The sequence below is a fragment of the Carcharhinus amblyrhynchos genome, chromosome 5 (genome assembly GCF_965287045.1).
Source record: "Carcharhinus amblyrhynchos chromosome 5, sCarAmb.v2.hapA, whole genome shotgun sequence".
NCBI classification, from domain to species: domain Eukaryota; kingdom Metazoa; phylum Chordata; class Chondrichthyes; order Carcharhiniformes; family Carcharhinidae; genus Carcharhinus; species Carcharhinus amblyrhynchos.
The window spans coordinates 36,898,473-36,915,799 of record NC_137328.1 but is presented as its reverse complement, the minus strand read 5'-3'; the positions used below and the strand labels follow the sequence as shown (position 1 = coordinate 36,915,799).

Genomic DNA, 17,327 nt, shown 5'->3' with positions numbered 1-17,327 from the left:
CATATTTACCATTTTGATTCTAAGTGAAGGGCAGACTTGAAACTGGGAACGTTTCAGATCTGACTTTTAGGCCCATTCTGAGGCGCCCCCATACAACTTTGCTTGCAAAAATATCAGCAAGTCTGAATCGCGCTGCACAAGCTTGTGGGTGGGCCTTAACACACCCGAAATGCTTCAGCTCTGGTCAGCTCCTCCAACTGCGCATGTGCAAAAGATAGAATGTTGCTCCCTTACCACATCCTTCCTGAGCTGGATAATGTCTCCCCCTGGCCCCCACAGACATTGCCCCATCCCCACAACATTACTGACCACCTTATCTCCTCACCTCCCCCACCCAGACCGATTGCAGGCTCTTCCCCCACCGCGCCCCCACCCCACCCTCCACAGATCTCAGGCAGACTGGCAGCGGACACCCCCTCCACCCATCACAGGCAGAGTGGCAGAGGACCACCCCCTTCGTACCCTTGCCAACTGATTAAAGGCAGAGTGGCAGTGGACCCACCTCCCCCTGCCCCCCGTCATCCCACACCAATCTCAAGCAGGGGGCTTCGGATGGCATGCACTTACCGCCTCACCAACCCTCATGATGATGCGGCTGAAGTGGACTTATATGGAGCATGTCTGTTTTGCAGCGATGGGTGAATGTAGTGATAAAGGGGGAAGTACTGGTAAAGTTGGGCATGCAGTCCACTAAGTCAATTTAAATGCATGCATTGGTGCCACTCTAAGTGCTATGCAATGCTCATCTCCAACAAGACAGAATCTCACCATCGCACCTTGACATTTAATAGCATTACCAATAGCATTAGAAGGCCCAACATCAACACCCCAGGGGTTATCAAGTGACCAGAAACTGAATTGGACTATCCACATCAATATAATGGCTGCAAGGACAGGTCAGAGGCTAGGAATCTTATGACAAGTAATTCACCAATTGATTCCAAAAGTCTGCCAACCATCTACAAGGCACAAGTCAGGAATGTGATGGAATACTCTCCACTTACCTGGATGAGTACAGCTCCAACAAGAAGTTCAACACATGAGGACAAAGCAGTCCACTGATTGGTACTCTACCCATAAACATTCACTCCCTCCACAACTGACACACAGTGGCACAAGATGCACAACAGCAATTCAAAGATTTCTCAAACAGCACCTTCCAAACCGACGACAGCTATCATTTACAAAAGGGCACAAGGGGGTGAACCACACACCCCCTGCAGCCCTAACACACACACACACACACCCTACCCCCCCCACCCCACACACATCCCTCTGCCCTCACTCCCTTTTACTCACTTATACTCATCTTTACTTACTTTTGCTTGGCAAGTTCTCTTTCCAAACCACAGATACCTTTTCGAAATTCATGTTTAATGTTGTGCCAAACTTTATCTTTCCAAAACTTGGCTCATCAGTCCCTTGAGTGAGAAATAATTTTGCAATGTGGACCCTCACATGCAAAATTTGGCCAACCTTAGAAAGATAAGGGCAGCAGATACATGGGAATACTATCACCTGCAGCAAGCTCCCCTTCCCCCACACACCCCCTTGACTTAAATATAAATCGCTGTTCCTTTACTGTTGCTAGGTCAAAAACATGGAATCCTTGCATAACATCACTGTGAGCATACCTACACCATATGGACAGCAACACTTCAGAGAAGGTGAAGCTGTTCACCTAGGAACAGAGGCAATTGAGGGGAGATCTGATGGAGAGGTACAAAATTATGAGGGAACATGATAAAGCAAATGGGAAGGGACTATTTGCCTTAAAGGGGTTAGTGACTATGGTGATTGGGAGAAAGTCTAGAGGGGAGATGAGGAAACAATTTTTGACCCAGAATGTGGAATTCCCACCTGTATGCCTCCACCCACGAAACACACCATCCTAACTTGGAAATATAGTGCTATTCCTTCATCGTTGCTGGGTCAAAGTCCTGAATCTCCCTTCCAAACTGCACAAGGCGGCTCACCACCACCTTCAAGGGCATTTAGGAATGGGCAGAAGATGCTGGTCCATGATATATTCTAAAGATATTTAGATGTTTGGCATAATATCACCTGAACCTAGAAGCTAGGCCAAATTCCTACAATGCGTGGGAAATGCATGAATAAAATAAAAATGTAATGAAAGGTATTTGAAAGAATAATTTAACCATTAGGCAGTCCTATTGACACTCCAACACAGCCTGGGTAAACAAATCAGAATTATACACAGGATTAATAATCTTTAACTTCCTATATAAAGTTTCAATTTTAAAATATGAAACATACTTGTATATTGTCATTTGATAGTGTAAAACTTGAGAATTGCTAAAAAGCTTTGACAGGTCTCTTTTTTTTCCAAGCAACAGAAACAAAATTATTTTGGTTAATAAAAATACTTTTTGAAAAGCAACCTTTACAAAATAGTCATAAAATTTATTGATTGGGAATAAATGCAAAATATTGCAAAGGGAGTCACCTCTTGTTTCCAAGGTTATTGGTTCAGAATAGTCTCCTGCCACAGCCTTGTTGCATGCTCTGACCCGAAAGTTCATATATTTTGATTCAAACTTTAGCCCTGTATCAAAGAAGAAAGATAGGTGAACAAAGGAGGACCAGAGTTGATTAATGTTCCATCCTCATTGGTGAAACATTTGAAATACGAACAGCTTCTTCTCGTATATTCTACATTGAAACCCCTGCTGCTTTAGTTCATTCCCATGATAAATTCTCCTTAGTACCTCTCGCGTGCTGGAACAATGCCAAACCTAGTTTCCATCTATGTAACTTAGTTTTGATCTTACTAGACAATTTAAAGAACAGTTAAATTTGCTTTCACTTAAAACTGTTATAAAAGTAGTTTTCAGACAGAATGTCAGGTACTCCATTAAAAAAGGCAGGCTGTGAATTATAAAGGCACTGTATACAGACGCACAGTGAAGAGACAACGGACAAATTAATTTCTTGCAGAAAATATGGAGGCCATAGTGCAGCAGCACCTTCTATAGTATGAAATATACTTGAAGATAGTGGTTGACCAAAATTTCATGCAGCAGTCTTGCTTCAGGGAATCTATTCTAGAACTAAGAAACTTGGGATGCAATAAAATGGGGGGAAAAAAAAATAGGCCCAGATCTTCTGATCAGTGGCAACGTTGGCCACATTGCTGTGCCCAAGATGACTTGTGTCCCCTGGTCTTTCTGCATTTTTTCAGCTGGGACTTCTGATCCCAGCTGCAGCAGCGTCAGACAGATCAGTGCAGCCCTTCAAAGTGAACACCAGCAATGCAGGTGAAGACAAAGAGAGGACACACTACTTTTTATTCCATTAATTTAATGTTATATGCTGTATATGGCAGGTAATGGACAGGTGGGCCAATGGTTGGGTGAACAATTGGGTAGTCAGGTCAGGGTAAATATTGAGGTAATTCTTACATATCTGGCCCAAATAGACAACACAGGACATTCACGTAGTGTCTTGAGCAGTGAAAATGACATCAGAAGTTTAACCTTCCCAGGCCATTACAGTACTTATGCGGGCCAGAACTTCTGCAGGGTGCCAACATACTTCATACTCGACTTCTGACCTCATGTTGGAAGGAAGCTCATTGATTAAGCAGCTGAAAAAGGTTGGGCCTCCTGCAAGTGATATCCTGAAGTGGAGAGGTGGGCTTCCATCAATCACCATCATCTTCCTTTGAGCTGGGTGCAACAGTGGAGATCACCCCCAAATCCTACTGACCTCAATTTTGTTAAGGCTTCTGGATGCCCATTTAGTCAAATACTACCTGGATATCAAGGGCAATTACACATCACCTCTGGAATACCATTCTTTTGTCCACGTTTGTACCAACTTTGTAATAATATCTCAACTAAGTGCCTCTGGCAGATCCAAACTGAGCAGGATATTGCTGCATATATACTATTTGATAGCAGACCAGATAGTTAGGTTGGATTTGTACTGCTTTTTGTAGACAGGACACACTTGGGCAATTTTCTACATTGTCAAGTAAATGCCAGTGTCACAGCTGAAACTGCAATAGTTTAACTGAGGACACAGTTACTTCTGAAGCACAAGTCTTTGGTATGACAGCAAGAGCGTTGTGGCAGGATTCAGCCAGTACCTTCAACAGAATTGGCTGAAGAGTAGAATCTATGATGTGGAGGACCTCAGAAGATGGCCCAGATGGATTATCCACTCAGTACTTCCGGCAGAATAGTGCAAATGCCTCAGCTTTGTCTTTTGTGCAGCTTGACCTCATTTTAAGGAATACCTGCTATTGCTCATATTACACTCCTAATTGCACCAGGGCTGGTCCCATTGCCTAAAGATAATGGTAGAGCTAGGGACATATGGAGCCTCAAGGTTACAGATTGTGGTGGAATGCAATCCTGCTGTTGATTGCCCACAGCCCCTTATAGATGCGTGGCTTTCAGCTGCTAGGTCTATTCTTAATCTAATTAGCATCGTAGTTGTATCACATGGTGGAGCCTGACCTCAGCATGAAAATAGAACTTTGTTCCCATAAGGGCTATGAAGTAGTTACTTCTACCAATACTATCCAGAACAGATGCATCTGCAATAGGTAGGTCATTGAGGATAAAGTAGATTTTTCCCTTGTTGGCCCGCTCACCACCTGCTGCAGATCTAACCTGGCAGATGTGTCATTCAGGTGCTCTACTTTTGGTGGTGGACACTGAATCTCCCCCAGAGTACATTTTGGGCTCTTGCTACCCTCAGTGATATGTCCCATGAATGATGGCTGGGATCGCAGTGGAACTGCGCATCCCAATCTGAGAATGTTGCAGATAAAGATGTTCTAATAAGTCATTTTCATTCACATAGTAAAGGTAACAGATGTATTTTCAGCAGGAGCAAAGACCATTAAAGCAGAATATTCCTTCAGTAAATAAAACATCCACTGAATTCCTTAATGTGACGTTATATAGTCATGTGACCTGCTGCCAATACAGCCATGACAATTCCTATGGACATTGTGGATAAGTAACAAAATGGCTATGGTCTGATGAAGACAACATCTGTGGATTAGTAATAATTGACCCCCCCACTTTTAGACATGCATCACGTTTAACTTTTAAAATGCAGAAGTGACCTGTTAATGTGTATTCACAGTCCTTGATATTATCAATGATATCCCAGTTCCGTTCTTCTTTAACTCTAGGAGGTCCTTCATAGTTGGTTTTTCTGTACTCTAATATGTAGTGATCAATTTTATTATCTTCCTCTGCCATTCTCCATGCTACAGTTGCACAATTATCAGCAACTAGACAATCGGCTGGGTCTATCTCTGGAGCTCGTGGGACTGTGAAATAAAGTTGCATATTTAATAATTTATAGCACCATTTCAGTACAATTCATAACCAACTCAAATATTCAGTTCAGAAAATAATTAAAAACTAACAGAAGTTGGGAAATATTTCGTTACAATAGTGACTGGTAAAATTTCAATGAATAACCATCAGTTTAAAGACATATTTTGGAGGGTGAGGGTGGAGAAATGAAATTAGCAGTGTTCCTGTTCTTGATCACAATGCAGTGGACCCAGGGTTGGTTGGGCTACAACTCAAGTTTAAATAATCTTGCCATCTAAGTTCACATGAAGAATGAGATGAATCATTCAGGTTACAGTTGTGGCTGGGCAACAGCAACCCATGGATTTACAGCCAATAAAGAAGGGAGACAAACCGCTTTTAAACAAATTAGCTGCTACTCCAGGATCATGAAGAGGAGCAAAAATAAGCCATATTTTTCCCCATCTATTAATAACCACCAAACTAACCCTTATGCCACCTCACTTCCAACTTCACCTCTATCAATGAGTAGAGCGCTCAAAATTTTGTCATGAAGATCAAGACCATCCATTTAGCTGCTTCTGCTATTAGTCCATCACATGGGGAAACCTGAAGTTCAGTGCATCAGTCAATGGTTTTTACATTTAGTTAGCTCATTGATATTTTACTTATGGGTTTGGTATCCATTGTCCAGTAGTTGGCATGTTGACCCACATAACACAAAGGGCAAATACAAAGGAGGAATTTGGAGGAGTTGGAAACATTAGCCAAAGTGTGATAAATGGATACCAGATTGGAAAAGGCTGCACTGTCAATAGTACTTTTCTCAACATATTATTGCAGCTGATGAGGAGCTAAAAGACTTGTGCTCTTCCTGTGAAATCAGAGGAAGAAATCTGCTGACACCAAAGACGACCCAGGAGATCAGCAGCATTAAACCACATTCCTGGATTCAGTGCAGGAAGCACCTAACTTTGTTAATGAGAGCGAGTAAAGTTGCTCTCACAGACATTGTTCTTTATCAAACTAATTTCATCACATCACTCCTTAATCAATTAGCTTACATTTGCATCCCTGCCAACACTCACCCTCATCCTTGTTCAATTTAATGCCTCTCCCACACACTGCATCAAATCAGTTGAACACAAGCCATTACATATTTTGTGAACCCATTCTCCCTCTGGTTGCAGGGCAAACGCCATAGAACCAAGAAGGAAAATACAGGAGGTTGCCTCCAAGATTTGCCAAATCTCAAAAGCAAAGGTGGTGGTATTAGTTATCGTGTAACTTTAGTGGTCCTGGCTATCTGAGACTGGGAAAAAAAAAACAGAAAATGCTGGAAACTCAGCACCACTTGTGAAAGTCATCAACCTGACAAGTTAATGGTTTCTCTCTCCACAAATATGCTCAAACCTGGTGAACATTTCAACCTTTTTGTTTTAGCAACTGCAGTATTCTTGATTTTTTTATTGGAGGATGGCAACCTGAGGGAAGGGTTAGCTCACTGATAAAAATTGTATTGAACCGTATTTGTCCAGCCCCACCAATTACTTACAGACTTTAACCAGTACAGTGACCAAAAAGAAAAATGACAGAACATTATTTCATCCTGCAGTTCCAGTCAATTTCAACTTTCTTCACTGCAAAGGCTAAGCAGAAGAGGCTATTACTAATGGAGATACTCCACAATCTTGGGCTCCCACTGACAAATCATCACTGCAACCTCATCTTACTGGCAGCTAGAGCAAAGATTGTTGGAACAGCAACATCTCATTGTATCTTTCAATCAACTGGTAGCAGCAACTGAGGAGTTCATTATTAATTTACTGATCTTCACTTAATTATTTCTCAATTCTTAATCTGATAGTTGGCAGTTGGGACTTCAATGGTTGGATTTCTGTTGGGTGCCAACAATTTCCTTGCAAGGCCAAATTCGTCAGGAGCTTGAACCGCCATGGGATGACAACATCATGACAGTTCCCCAGGAACCCCTCACACCAATATAAACGTAATTTTGCGGTTGCACACCATCTGGACATTGATGGACTGGAAGCCTTTGTAGTAGATTCTGGTTGATCTGGGGAATGCCCAAATTGTCACTTGTGTGCAGCTGATGATGTCCTAAAGCTGTGGGTAGATGTATGGGGGTAAACCCAATCACCCACTCATTCTGACTGGTATCACCACAGGTGGAGATCACAATTGTCATCACTGGCAAAAAAGCCATTAGCCACCTGCCTAATGCGTTTATGAACTGCTGTCAGAGATGACTCTAGGTATGTGTACAGCAGAGCCCTGAAAGATTAAAGGCTAAAAGGATGAGGACATTGGTGTTTTTGATGGTCACTGGTAGCACTTAGCCACCAGGTCCAGAAGGCTGCACATGTCTGCAATCACTGGAGCTTCCTGAAACTCTGGATAACTCAATCTCCACCTGTACAACCTGTGTCATGAGTAGTGCTCCTGCAAGACTCTGCTCTTGCAAGACTCTGCTCTTGCTACAGAAATACCGGTTTCAAAAGTAGGTTGTTGCTAGTCATATTACTCCACAGCTACAGGATCCAATCTGAGGAAACCAAGCGTGAGATTTTGCAAACTGCCAAAGTGCAAAAGTACTGTGAACAAACCCTTTCTCGTAAGTAGATAAATGACGAAGTACAGAATATTTATTGTCACACGTTTCCATGTTTTTGATTCAAACCTCTATGTTCTCACTTTCCTTTCGCTGGCAGTTTCTTCAACAACCTGAATGTGCTGATAAATTTTGAATGAGTTCAAATATTGCTCCAATAAGTAATTAGGTTATGTTAATAGCTAAGTGATTATCTTGAGGGAGGCAAGTTGTGGAGCATGTTTCCTGAAGTTCAAATTTTTTTACTAGTTTTAATCCCCCAAACCTCTTTTCCAGCATAAAATTCACAATGTTTTACAAGCTCAATTTATAACTTTTTGCAATTACATTTTTTACAATTCACAGGCTAACAAGACAAAGCCTCAGGGAATGTGTTTGTTTAAAAAAAATCATGCACAAGATACCAAGACTTCACTCAATATTTATATATTGTGTGGTCTCTTAATGATTACTAAATTTTGGAAGTTTTTAAAAAATATATTACTTTATATAGTTTATAAATTGGGAGGTAGGTTCGGATATAAATTGGGAGATATATATAAAAAATCTTGCTTCATATCCTTTAGGCCATAACTTTTCTGCAACAAAACAAAAATCAGTTTTCCACACTACATAGCATTATTGACTTTGCAACTAATGTCTGGCTACAGTGATTTGATCACTGACTAAAAAGATTTGATATCTGTTCACTCACACTGTTTTGACATTCTAGAATGTAGCATTCTGAGGTGTATTTCTATCAGGCAGTCTGGCAGAGATTACCATAATCATGCTGGCCTAAGACAACAGGCAGATTTGCAGAGAGCCATTTTAAGGCTCAGTGCCACCCTATCATCCTGTATGATCCAACAACCCAGAACACGAGTTCCTACTACTAAAGATTCATAGCAATACCTGCATCTTCTACAATTGCAACAGTTACAATGGAAGGAGAATAGGAACTTGCATTAGGATCACATCTCCATCAACATGACTATAAGGCTCTATGTTCACTGTAGTACCAACCACAAACTATTCCAGTGACATATGGAAGAGGACAGCAAAGGGTCACAAATTGGCTGCAAGAATGTATGATATAGGATGACAGCTCACATGGCCAATTGAGCCTGCTCTGCCATTCAATATCATGGCTGACTTTGGTTTCAACTTCATTTTCCCACCCACTCCCCATATCTCTCAATTCCCCCAAGAGACCAAAAACCTTTCTATCCCAGCCCTAAATGCATTTAACAATGGAGCATGCACAACTCCTTAGAATAGAGAATTGCAAAGATCCACAAACCTTTGAGTGAATAATTTCCTCCTCATCTCAGTCCTAAACAATCAGTCCTTTAGCCAGAGAGTGTGCCCAGTATTTCAGATTCCCCATCCAATGAAAAAACACTGTCCATGCTCTAAAGCCCCTACAGATTTTTGTAGGTTTCAATGAAATCCTCCCACATTATTGTAAACTTGAGGATAAACCCAATTTACTCAGCCTCAGCATAGGACAATCCCCTTCATCCCAGGGACCAATTGGTGAGTTTTCTCTGTATTTCCTTCTGTATGAGTAAATCATTCCTCAAAACATGGAAACCAAAATTGCACAGTCCTTCATATGCGGTTTCAGCAATACCCGTGTGCAAGTGAAACAAGATTTATTTATTTTTCTGCCCCAATCTCCTTGCAAAAAGGCCAACATGCCATTTGTTTTCCTAATTGCTTGCAGCACACCAACATGTTAATTTTCTGCATTCCTTGTGCCAGCCCACCAAAATTTCTTTAAATATTAACACTTAGAAGGTCTTCACCTTTCAAGAAAAAACCTGGCTTTTTTATTCTTACAATCAAAGTGAATAACTTCACATTTCCTCATCTTCCACCAGCGCTGCTCATGTGTAATCCTGGGCATGACACAGAGACTGCATCACCAGTGAAGAAGGTGAACACAAGATTGGTAAGAGACAACTGCAGGACATTGTCACGGAAAGATGAGAGTGGCAGCATACTATTTCATCTCAGACTACACCCTCCATAAGGGCAGTAGAACAGATACCACCAGATGGAAGATGACTGAGCTGTTCATAGAAGACCTGGTAAAATACATTTAAGGAAGCCCTTCAAGAGCAGGACACCACCCCTGTTGAGGTAAAAGAAATTGCAATGGACTGGCAAAGTCTTGCTGCCCATCATTTCTCTGGTCTCATGAGACAAGGTACAGGTACAAGTCCAAGTTCAGCATTCACGTCTACCAGATCTTGTCATTTTTAAGTAAAAAGTGGATGCTGAGCCAAAGGTGATATCAAGATGAGTAACTAAAAAGGTCAAAGAGGTGGACTTCAAGAAGGATTTTGAAGGACAGAGCAAAAGCAAGGCAGACATAACAAAGGTGGGATTTCTAAAGTATAGGAGCCAACTGACTAAAGATGCTGCTGACAGTGTGGGCCACAGGGAGAGGATTGCACAAAGGGAGAGGATTGGAGAATCAGAGTTGTAGGGCTGGAAGGAGGTGGTTACAGAAATATATCCCACAGATTTGAACACAAGATTTTGGGGGACTGAACATCATTGAAGGCCAGTGAGGGCTCAGGAGTTTGGGCTGAGATTGAACATAAACAGCACACATTAAATATCACTGGACAATTTTCATTTTTCTATTAAACTCAGGGGATGAAAAATTCATCTAGGGAAATACATCAATCCACATAATGTTACAGTACAGAAGCTTAACAGAAAAGGCAGCAGATGGCTGATTAACGTGTCATTATTAGTCTAGACAAACAGGTGGCATGATAAGGCTTGCTGTAATAGGCTCTACTCTAATATAAGCTCTACTACATTGGAAAGCAGTCCAGCTAGGCTTTGAAAAATCTATAGATAATTCCTCAACAGACAGATCCACATACTTTAAAAATAAAACCAGGAAGTGCTGGAAAAACTCAGCAGGTCTGGCAGCATCTCTGGAAAGAGAAACCTAGTTAAGGCTTTGAGTCCGACATGACTCTTCTTTGGAAACAAGGAGGATAAACATACTTCATTTATGCTTGCTTCTCCAAAAAGATCTGCATGGCAAAAGTGGAACATATAGGGAAAATTTGCATTTAATACACACAATTCACCCATGTTAATGGTTTATCACAAACACCAGTTTTATTTGGTATCACAAGCTTTCAAAGCGTTGCTCCATCAGGTGAGTCATAGAATCATAGAACCCTACAGTGCAGGAAGAGGCCCTTCAGCCCATCGAGTCTGCACCAACCACAATCCCACCCAGGCCCTACCCTAATACCCCTACATATTTTACCTGCTAATCCCTTTAACCTACGCATCTCAGGACACTAAGGGGCAGTTTTAGCATGGCCAATCAACCTAACCTGCACATTTTTGGACCGTGGGAGGAAACCGGAGCACCCGGAGGAAACCCACGCAGACATGAGGAGAATGTGCAAAGTCCACACAGAAGTGACCCGAGCTGGGAATCGAACTCAGGTCCCTACAGCTATGAAGCAGCAGTGCTACCGTACCATTCACCGAATGAAGGAGCAGCACTAAAAGCTCGTGATACCAAATAAACCTGGTGGACTTTAACTTGCTGGTATGTTGAGACTTCTTACTGTGCCCACCCCTGTCCAATGCCAGCGTCTCCACATCAATGTTTTATCTACCTCACATCTATCATTTCAATCAATGGGTAGATCAAGCTGTAGATTGAAACATTCACTAAGCAATCTGCATCAGGGCAATTCACAAATAACTCAAATAATGCAATTTATAATACTGATGCTCTTAACTGAATACTGTACTGATGAAACAAACATTTAATAATGGACACAAATTTTTGCTGTACATTAGGATTACTTCTAGCTAGGCAGTGCAGCATGCAAAGAAGCTAAAACCTACTGTTCTCACACTTCACTTCAACTAATCTAGTTTTCGATTTTACGTTGTTTGACAGTGTTCCAAAAATGGAACACTACACAACGTAATTTTCAGCGAATTCTGAAACTGTCCATTTGATAGCAACTCATTAGTCTTCTGCCATAGATTTCAAAATACAATTGCATGAAGCGTTAAATTATTAAAAGGAACTTTTACAATTACAGAAAATGCCACTGCATGTGGAAATACTACATTAACAGATTTGAGAATGAATTTTGCCTAAAATCTGCATAGAGCTTAAATTCATACTTCTGTTTCTAATTTCAGCTACAAACTTGTGCAGGGAATTGGCAAGGGTAAAAATGTTATGCTCACATGGGAAGAGAACTAGAAAACTTTCTTACATTCTGTGCTGCAGGGATTAGATGTATTTCTCTGGGGCGGGGAAGAGAGCAAGAAGGGAGAGCTACAACTCACTGCAGATTGTAGCCCTTTGCCAAGACTTGCAATGGAGCAATTGGGAAAAGGACAAAGATTTGAACAGGTCAGCTAATGGCCTAAAGCAAGAAAGCAAATTGTGTTAGTTTGATCCCCAAGAGTATAACTGCTAATGGCTTTGCATGAATGGAGCAGAAACACTATACAGGCACTGTATTGATCTAAAACAGGATAGGCCAACAAATCAAAATTCCTACCTGGCAAAAATTTCAGTGATCTAAGCATCTGCTTTTCCTGGGAGAAATCAACCATCAAATGAGTCATGTTGTCGCTGATTTTTGGTTTTAAAGCTAGCCGAAATGCAGGAGCCATTGTTACCCTATGAAAGTAACACGAAATTGGAAATTAGGGCACTCTTTTCAGTCTTTTTGTATTGATAATAAATAGGAGTGTAACTAGTTAATTTGTCTTCATTTTTAACCATTATAATTTCACTGGTGTAGGGTGTACATCATTTAGTCCATAGCGATATCAACCTTGATTCCCAGTTAAACTAGGTAGGTATGCCTGCCACATAGCCTTGTCCAGTCTATAGATGGAGAACACTAATAACCCATCCAAAAATGCAGCGAATAGCTAGGGATTGTTCCACAATCTTATTACTCATTAGGTGCAGAAGGAAGTAAAACAGGAGGCTAAAATGGAGGACATGGGCGTAATTAATAAAGTACCCATTGTGAATACAAATTCACCTGAAGATTGCCAGTTTTTAAAAGAAATGCACAAGTACAAATTGGGAAATATTATAATACTAGTCTTGCAGTGCTGTAAATAACTTTAAAAAATAAATTTGAGTGTTCGGTGATCTCCAGTATCAGCCTCTGACATCTGTGATTTTGAAGCCAATTACTCTGATGTAAAATTCAATAAATGTTACAGCTTCACTGCAATTTAAAGTATCAGCATGTAGGGGCATCTTTTAGCTGGATCATATTTTTCTATTGAAACCAGATCCCAGGCTGTGTCAGCTTTTGAGTCTAAATAATTAAATGATGATTGGGGAAGGCATTAATGAACACCTATCTGATGCCAACCCAATGCCATTGAAATAAATGGCAGGCTAATAAAGTCAATCTTAAAGCGAGGAAATACATAATGCTTGCTGACACACTAATTCCTGAACAACTGCCTTGTCTAATATTGTGACAGAGTTTAAGCAAACTGAGCTGTAATCCCACCTAAACTACCATGACCCTCAGGAACCTTTCCACCCAGGCATTCAAATATGACATACTGTATCCCAATATTGATGCACAGGCTTATATTAGTGTCTACACACCAAGGATCATTTCCAACCTAAGTAGCTTGCCTTGAGGCAGATTCAACAAAGAAACTAATTGCATTCACATAAGCAGATTAATTGGGAGATAAAAGGTACATTATCTGAGCCATTTTTATTCCTTTCTCCCTCCCCACTCCCCCCTCCAACAAGAGGAACCCCATTTCTGCAACATTAAACAAAAACATGGAAATTCTACTTTGCTTCCCTTACATTCTCTCAATCATGGCATTAAATAAAACTTATAACAGATATTACACATCTACGTGATTTAAAAATTGCCAGAGAAAATAATAAGTATTGTTGTTTTACCTATCCTTGATCTGCTTGGCAGCCTTGGAGTGAAAGAGGAAGAGGAAAAGAGGATGTTAGTCCCGCTCATGCAAGTTGACTGAAATATCATGCTGAAGGTGTAAGAGGTGAAAGTACAAGAGAAATCTACAAACTTGTTCAAGAAAACCAAGACATTGTTTTATTTTAAATCAAGAATATTGGATCTAATTTTAGTTACCAGCAACATTGTAAAAAGGTTACATAACCACATATTTGCTGCAGCAGTTAGTGGGTTAGTGCTGCAGTAGCCAAAATAATTGTATTTCACGTACAAGCTTAAGCACACCACATTATTTCCAGTTATTCAAGCAGCACAACAACATTATGGCAGGGGATTTTGGGAAGAATTCAAAATAAAACAACAGAATTTAAATGCTGATGTGCCCACCAGTGCAGGGATATATTGCTAGTAAGTTAATGGAGCACAGGTCATTTCTCTCAATTAAAGTTATTTAATTCAGAGTTACTGGATGATTCAAATTTTTAGTACAAAATATGATTTAAATCAACTGGAGTAGACTGCAAAGTATGCTGACACATTATCATGCACAACTTTACAATACTGTGCCATGAGCCTACAATTGCCACTTAAAGCAAATAGACTGAAAGGTAGCCTCTTCTAGCAGTCATGTGATCAATGACTTACCAGTCTTTGCTTGCACACCAATTATACAGTTGCATCGAATTGCACAATCCAGTCCTTTTAACTCTCAAGACAATTTTTAGAATGTTCTCAATATTTTTACAGCACAGATACAAATTCAAGACAGCATGCAACTGAATTGTATAGCAAATATTACTGGCATGTGTTAGTGGAGATGTATCTAAATTCCATGTCTAAGGAATCCTTTACCATATCTAGCCATCTCCAGCATGCTGTGTGTCAAGTAACAGCACAATATGGCACTCAACATGTTTTAGAACACCTCGTGGCAATAGATTCCAAAATATGGAGAAACTCAAATGTGCTGTTACCCAAAGTTAATTTCCATAATTCAGCAACACAAATTGTTACTCTCCCTGAACAAGTGTTTCAAGTTCCATTGCTTTGGCATACTTGCTCTGAGGTGAACTGTGATTTCTATTGAATAACCATTAGAATTTCCTGTCATGGGATGTGGTCAGGGTGTGCAGTGGAGGATGCAATGCAGTCCCATTATCTATTAGATTCCTGATCTTAGTCAGTGTGTTGTTGAAAAGACTTGAGGGGCAAAGAAAGCCTTTGTTCAGCTGCTCCTGGCACAGGCCAAGAACATCAGTGGAAACAGGCTGCCCATATCAACTTTAGCAGGAGAGACACAGTTCACCAGGCAAAGTAAGTGCAAACCTGTAGAAGAAACCAATATTGTAAACATATTCTTCAACAGTACAACAGTGATTATACCTCAGAAGTAGATGTTCTTTGGGATAACATTCATGAAAGAACCTATGCAAATAGAAGTTCATTCCTTAAGAGCAAAGCTGGCTTCTATTATCTGGGGCTTCTGCTGGATTGCGTGTGGATGTTGGCATAATTGCCAAAGGCAATCTCCAGATATGACTTCCTACAATTCACTTTGTTGGCAAGATCCTATACTATATGATAAGCTTTTTTTCCTCAATTTTTGAAGAGAAAATCCTACTTGATCACTTCTCAGCACATTACATGAAGTTGGCCTCTCTAATTTCTATGTGTATAAATCACTGCATGTTTCCTGTATTGGCAAAAAGAAGAATTTTTTTACAATCTTTTCAGACCCATTCTTATTTAGGAGTGTCAGAGTTAGCACAGATATTTTTGTTCATTCAATTTATGCCCACCAATAAACGATCTTAAACTGGAGTCCAGGTTAACTATATGAGAATGGCTGGGGTGGGTGCAAAACAGGGGCGGGGGGGGCACAAAAGGGAGAATATCTGTTTGGATAAATTGCAAGACTGAAGGGGAGGAAATTGCCATTATTCAGTGGTTTGATATATTCTTGTCTGATTCATCTCATGATTCTCAGGCTGTCTGATAAATGTGGGAGCCATTCAAACATTCATGATATATTTCTGATATTCTTCAAACATTACTGTAAGATCTTCCACGTCCAGCTGGGGGGGCAGACACGGTCTAGTTTGAATTTTCACTCAAAAGATGGAATCTCTCACAGTGCAGCATTTCCCCACTGCTGCATATCAGTCTAGATTCCAAGGACAGAGTGTTACCACTGACCCAAACTATGATATAGGAAAGTAAATAGCACACAAGTCCATTTTGAAAATACAGCCAAAAAAACTATTTTCCCACAAATATCCAGAACGGTCTCTTTACTTGAAGACTCAGCTACCAAAAAGTGATGTTGAAAATCACAACAGACAGGCAGGCAGGCATCTAGATATGTCTACAGAGGCTTAAAACAGAAGCATAATGGAATACCCTTCACTTTTCTTGATGGACGTAGCTCCAATAAACATTAAGGTTAGCACAATCCATTTGATTGGCAGGTCATCCACTTACAGGTTCCATCAATAGTGTACAATGGCTGCGATATGTATTGCAGAACTTCATGTATTTTCAGCAGCAGCAGCTCTGCAACCTTCAGCACCTAGCAGTATAAGGGCAGCAGGTGCATGGAAAATCCATCACTTCCAGGCTCACCTTCAAGTTAAACACAATTCTAACTGGGAATATATCGCCACTATTTCATTATCACCGAGTTAAATTCCTGGAATTCTTTACTTAACTACTTGTGGGAACATCATCATCACATGGATTGCCACAATTTAAGGCACCAGTGGGTAACTACCACCTTCAAAAGGAGCCAGATATTGGAAATAAATGTTGGGTCTTGCCAGCAATGTCCATATCACAAATAAGATTTTTCTTTAAATTGTGAAAGAGAGAGTGAAACATTCTGCAAGTCTAATGCTAATTTGAAGCATCAGTGCAGCACATCCAGTGATACAGACACATTCATGGCTAGTTAAACATTTCCTAGCTTGGAGCTGAAGCCTCAGTATATTATTCAAATTGTTAGCAATCATTTAAACAAGAAAAGATCAGGGTTAAATTAATTTGTCTGTCTTGTTTAGCATCAGCTAAAAGAATTCCAATGTAACTTTCTATAATCAGCTTAAACAGGATATCTATATTTGTTCAATTTTTAAACAGAGGGATGAATAGAGAAAGTTTCTTTTCATCTCTAAAATGGAAACCATAGAACACCCAATCTCAGGGTGCTTTGCTCCTCAAACATAATCCATTCTTCACAAAGTCCACCGAGGATCCCTTCTCATTTTAGAATTGTGTTACAGTTGTCTAGTTACATTTTCTGTAAACATCCTGAATGCATCAGTGGAGAAGACAATGGGGAGATTGTAAATACGTCATACATGTCTGAAAGGATCAGGCCAGACAACCAGTGATAGCCTAGAAAAAAAGAGTTTTTTTGTACAGATATTT

At 40.4% G+C, this 17,327-nt stretch overlaps 1 protein-coding gene across 5 annotated transcripts in view; it reads right to left on the bottom strand.

Moving 5' to 3' along the window:
- fsd1l (fibronectin type III and SPRY domain containing 1-like) overlaps window positions 1-17,327 on the bottom strand; it is a 65,840-nt gene that overhangs the window by 22,866 nt on the left and 25,647 nt on the right. For all 5 annotated transcript variants that reach the window (XM_080188644.1, XM_080188646.1, XM_080188647.1 and 2 more), the window contains exons 5-8: window positions 13,880-13,902; window positions 12,486-12,607; window positions 5,102-5,311; window positions 2,468-2,566 (exon numbers count right to left, since the gene is read on the bottom strand). In XM_080188644.1, the coding sequence (XP_080044770.1) occupies window positions 2,468-2,566; window positions 5,102-5,311; window positions 12,486-12,607; window positions 13,880-13,902 (454 nt within the window). The remainder of the gene's footprint in view (window positions 1-2,467; window positions 2,567-5,101; window positions 5,312-12,485; window positions 12,608-13,879; window positions 13,903-17,327) is intronic.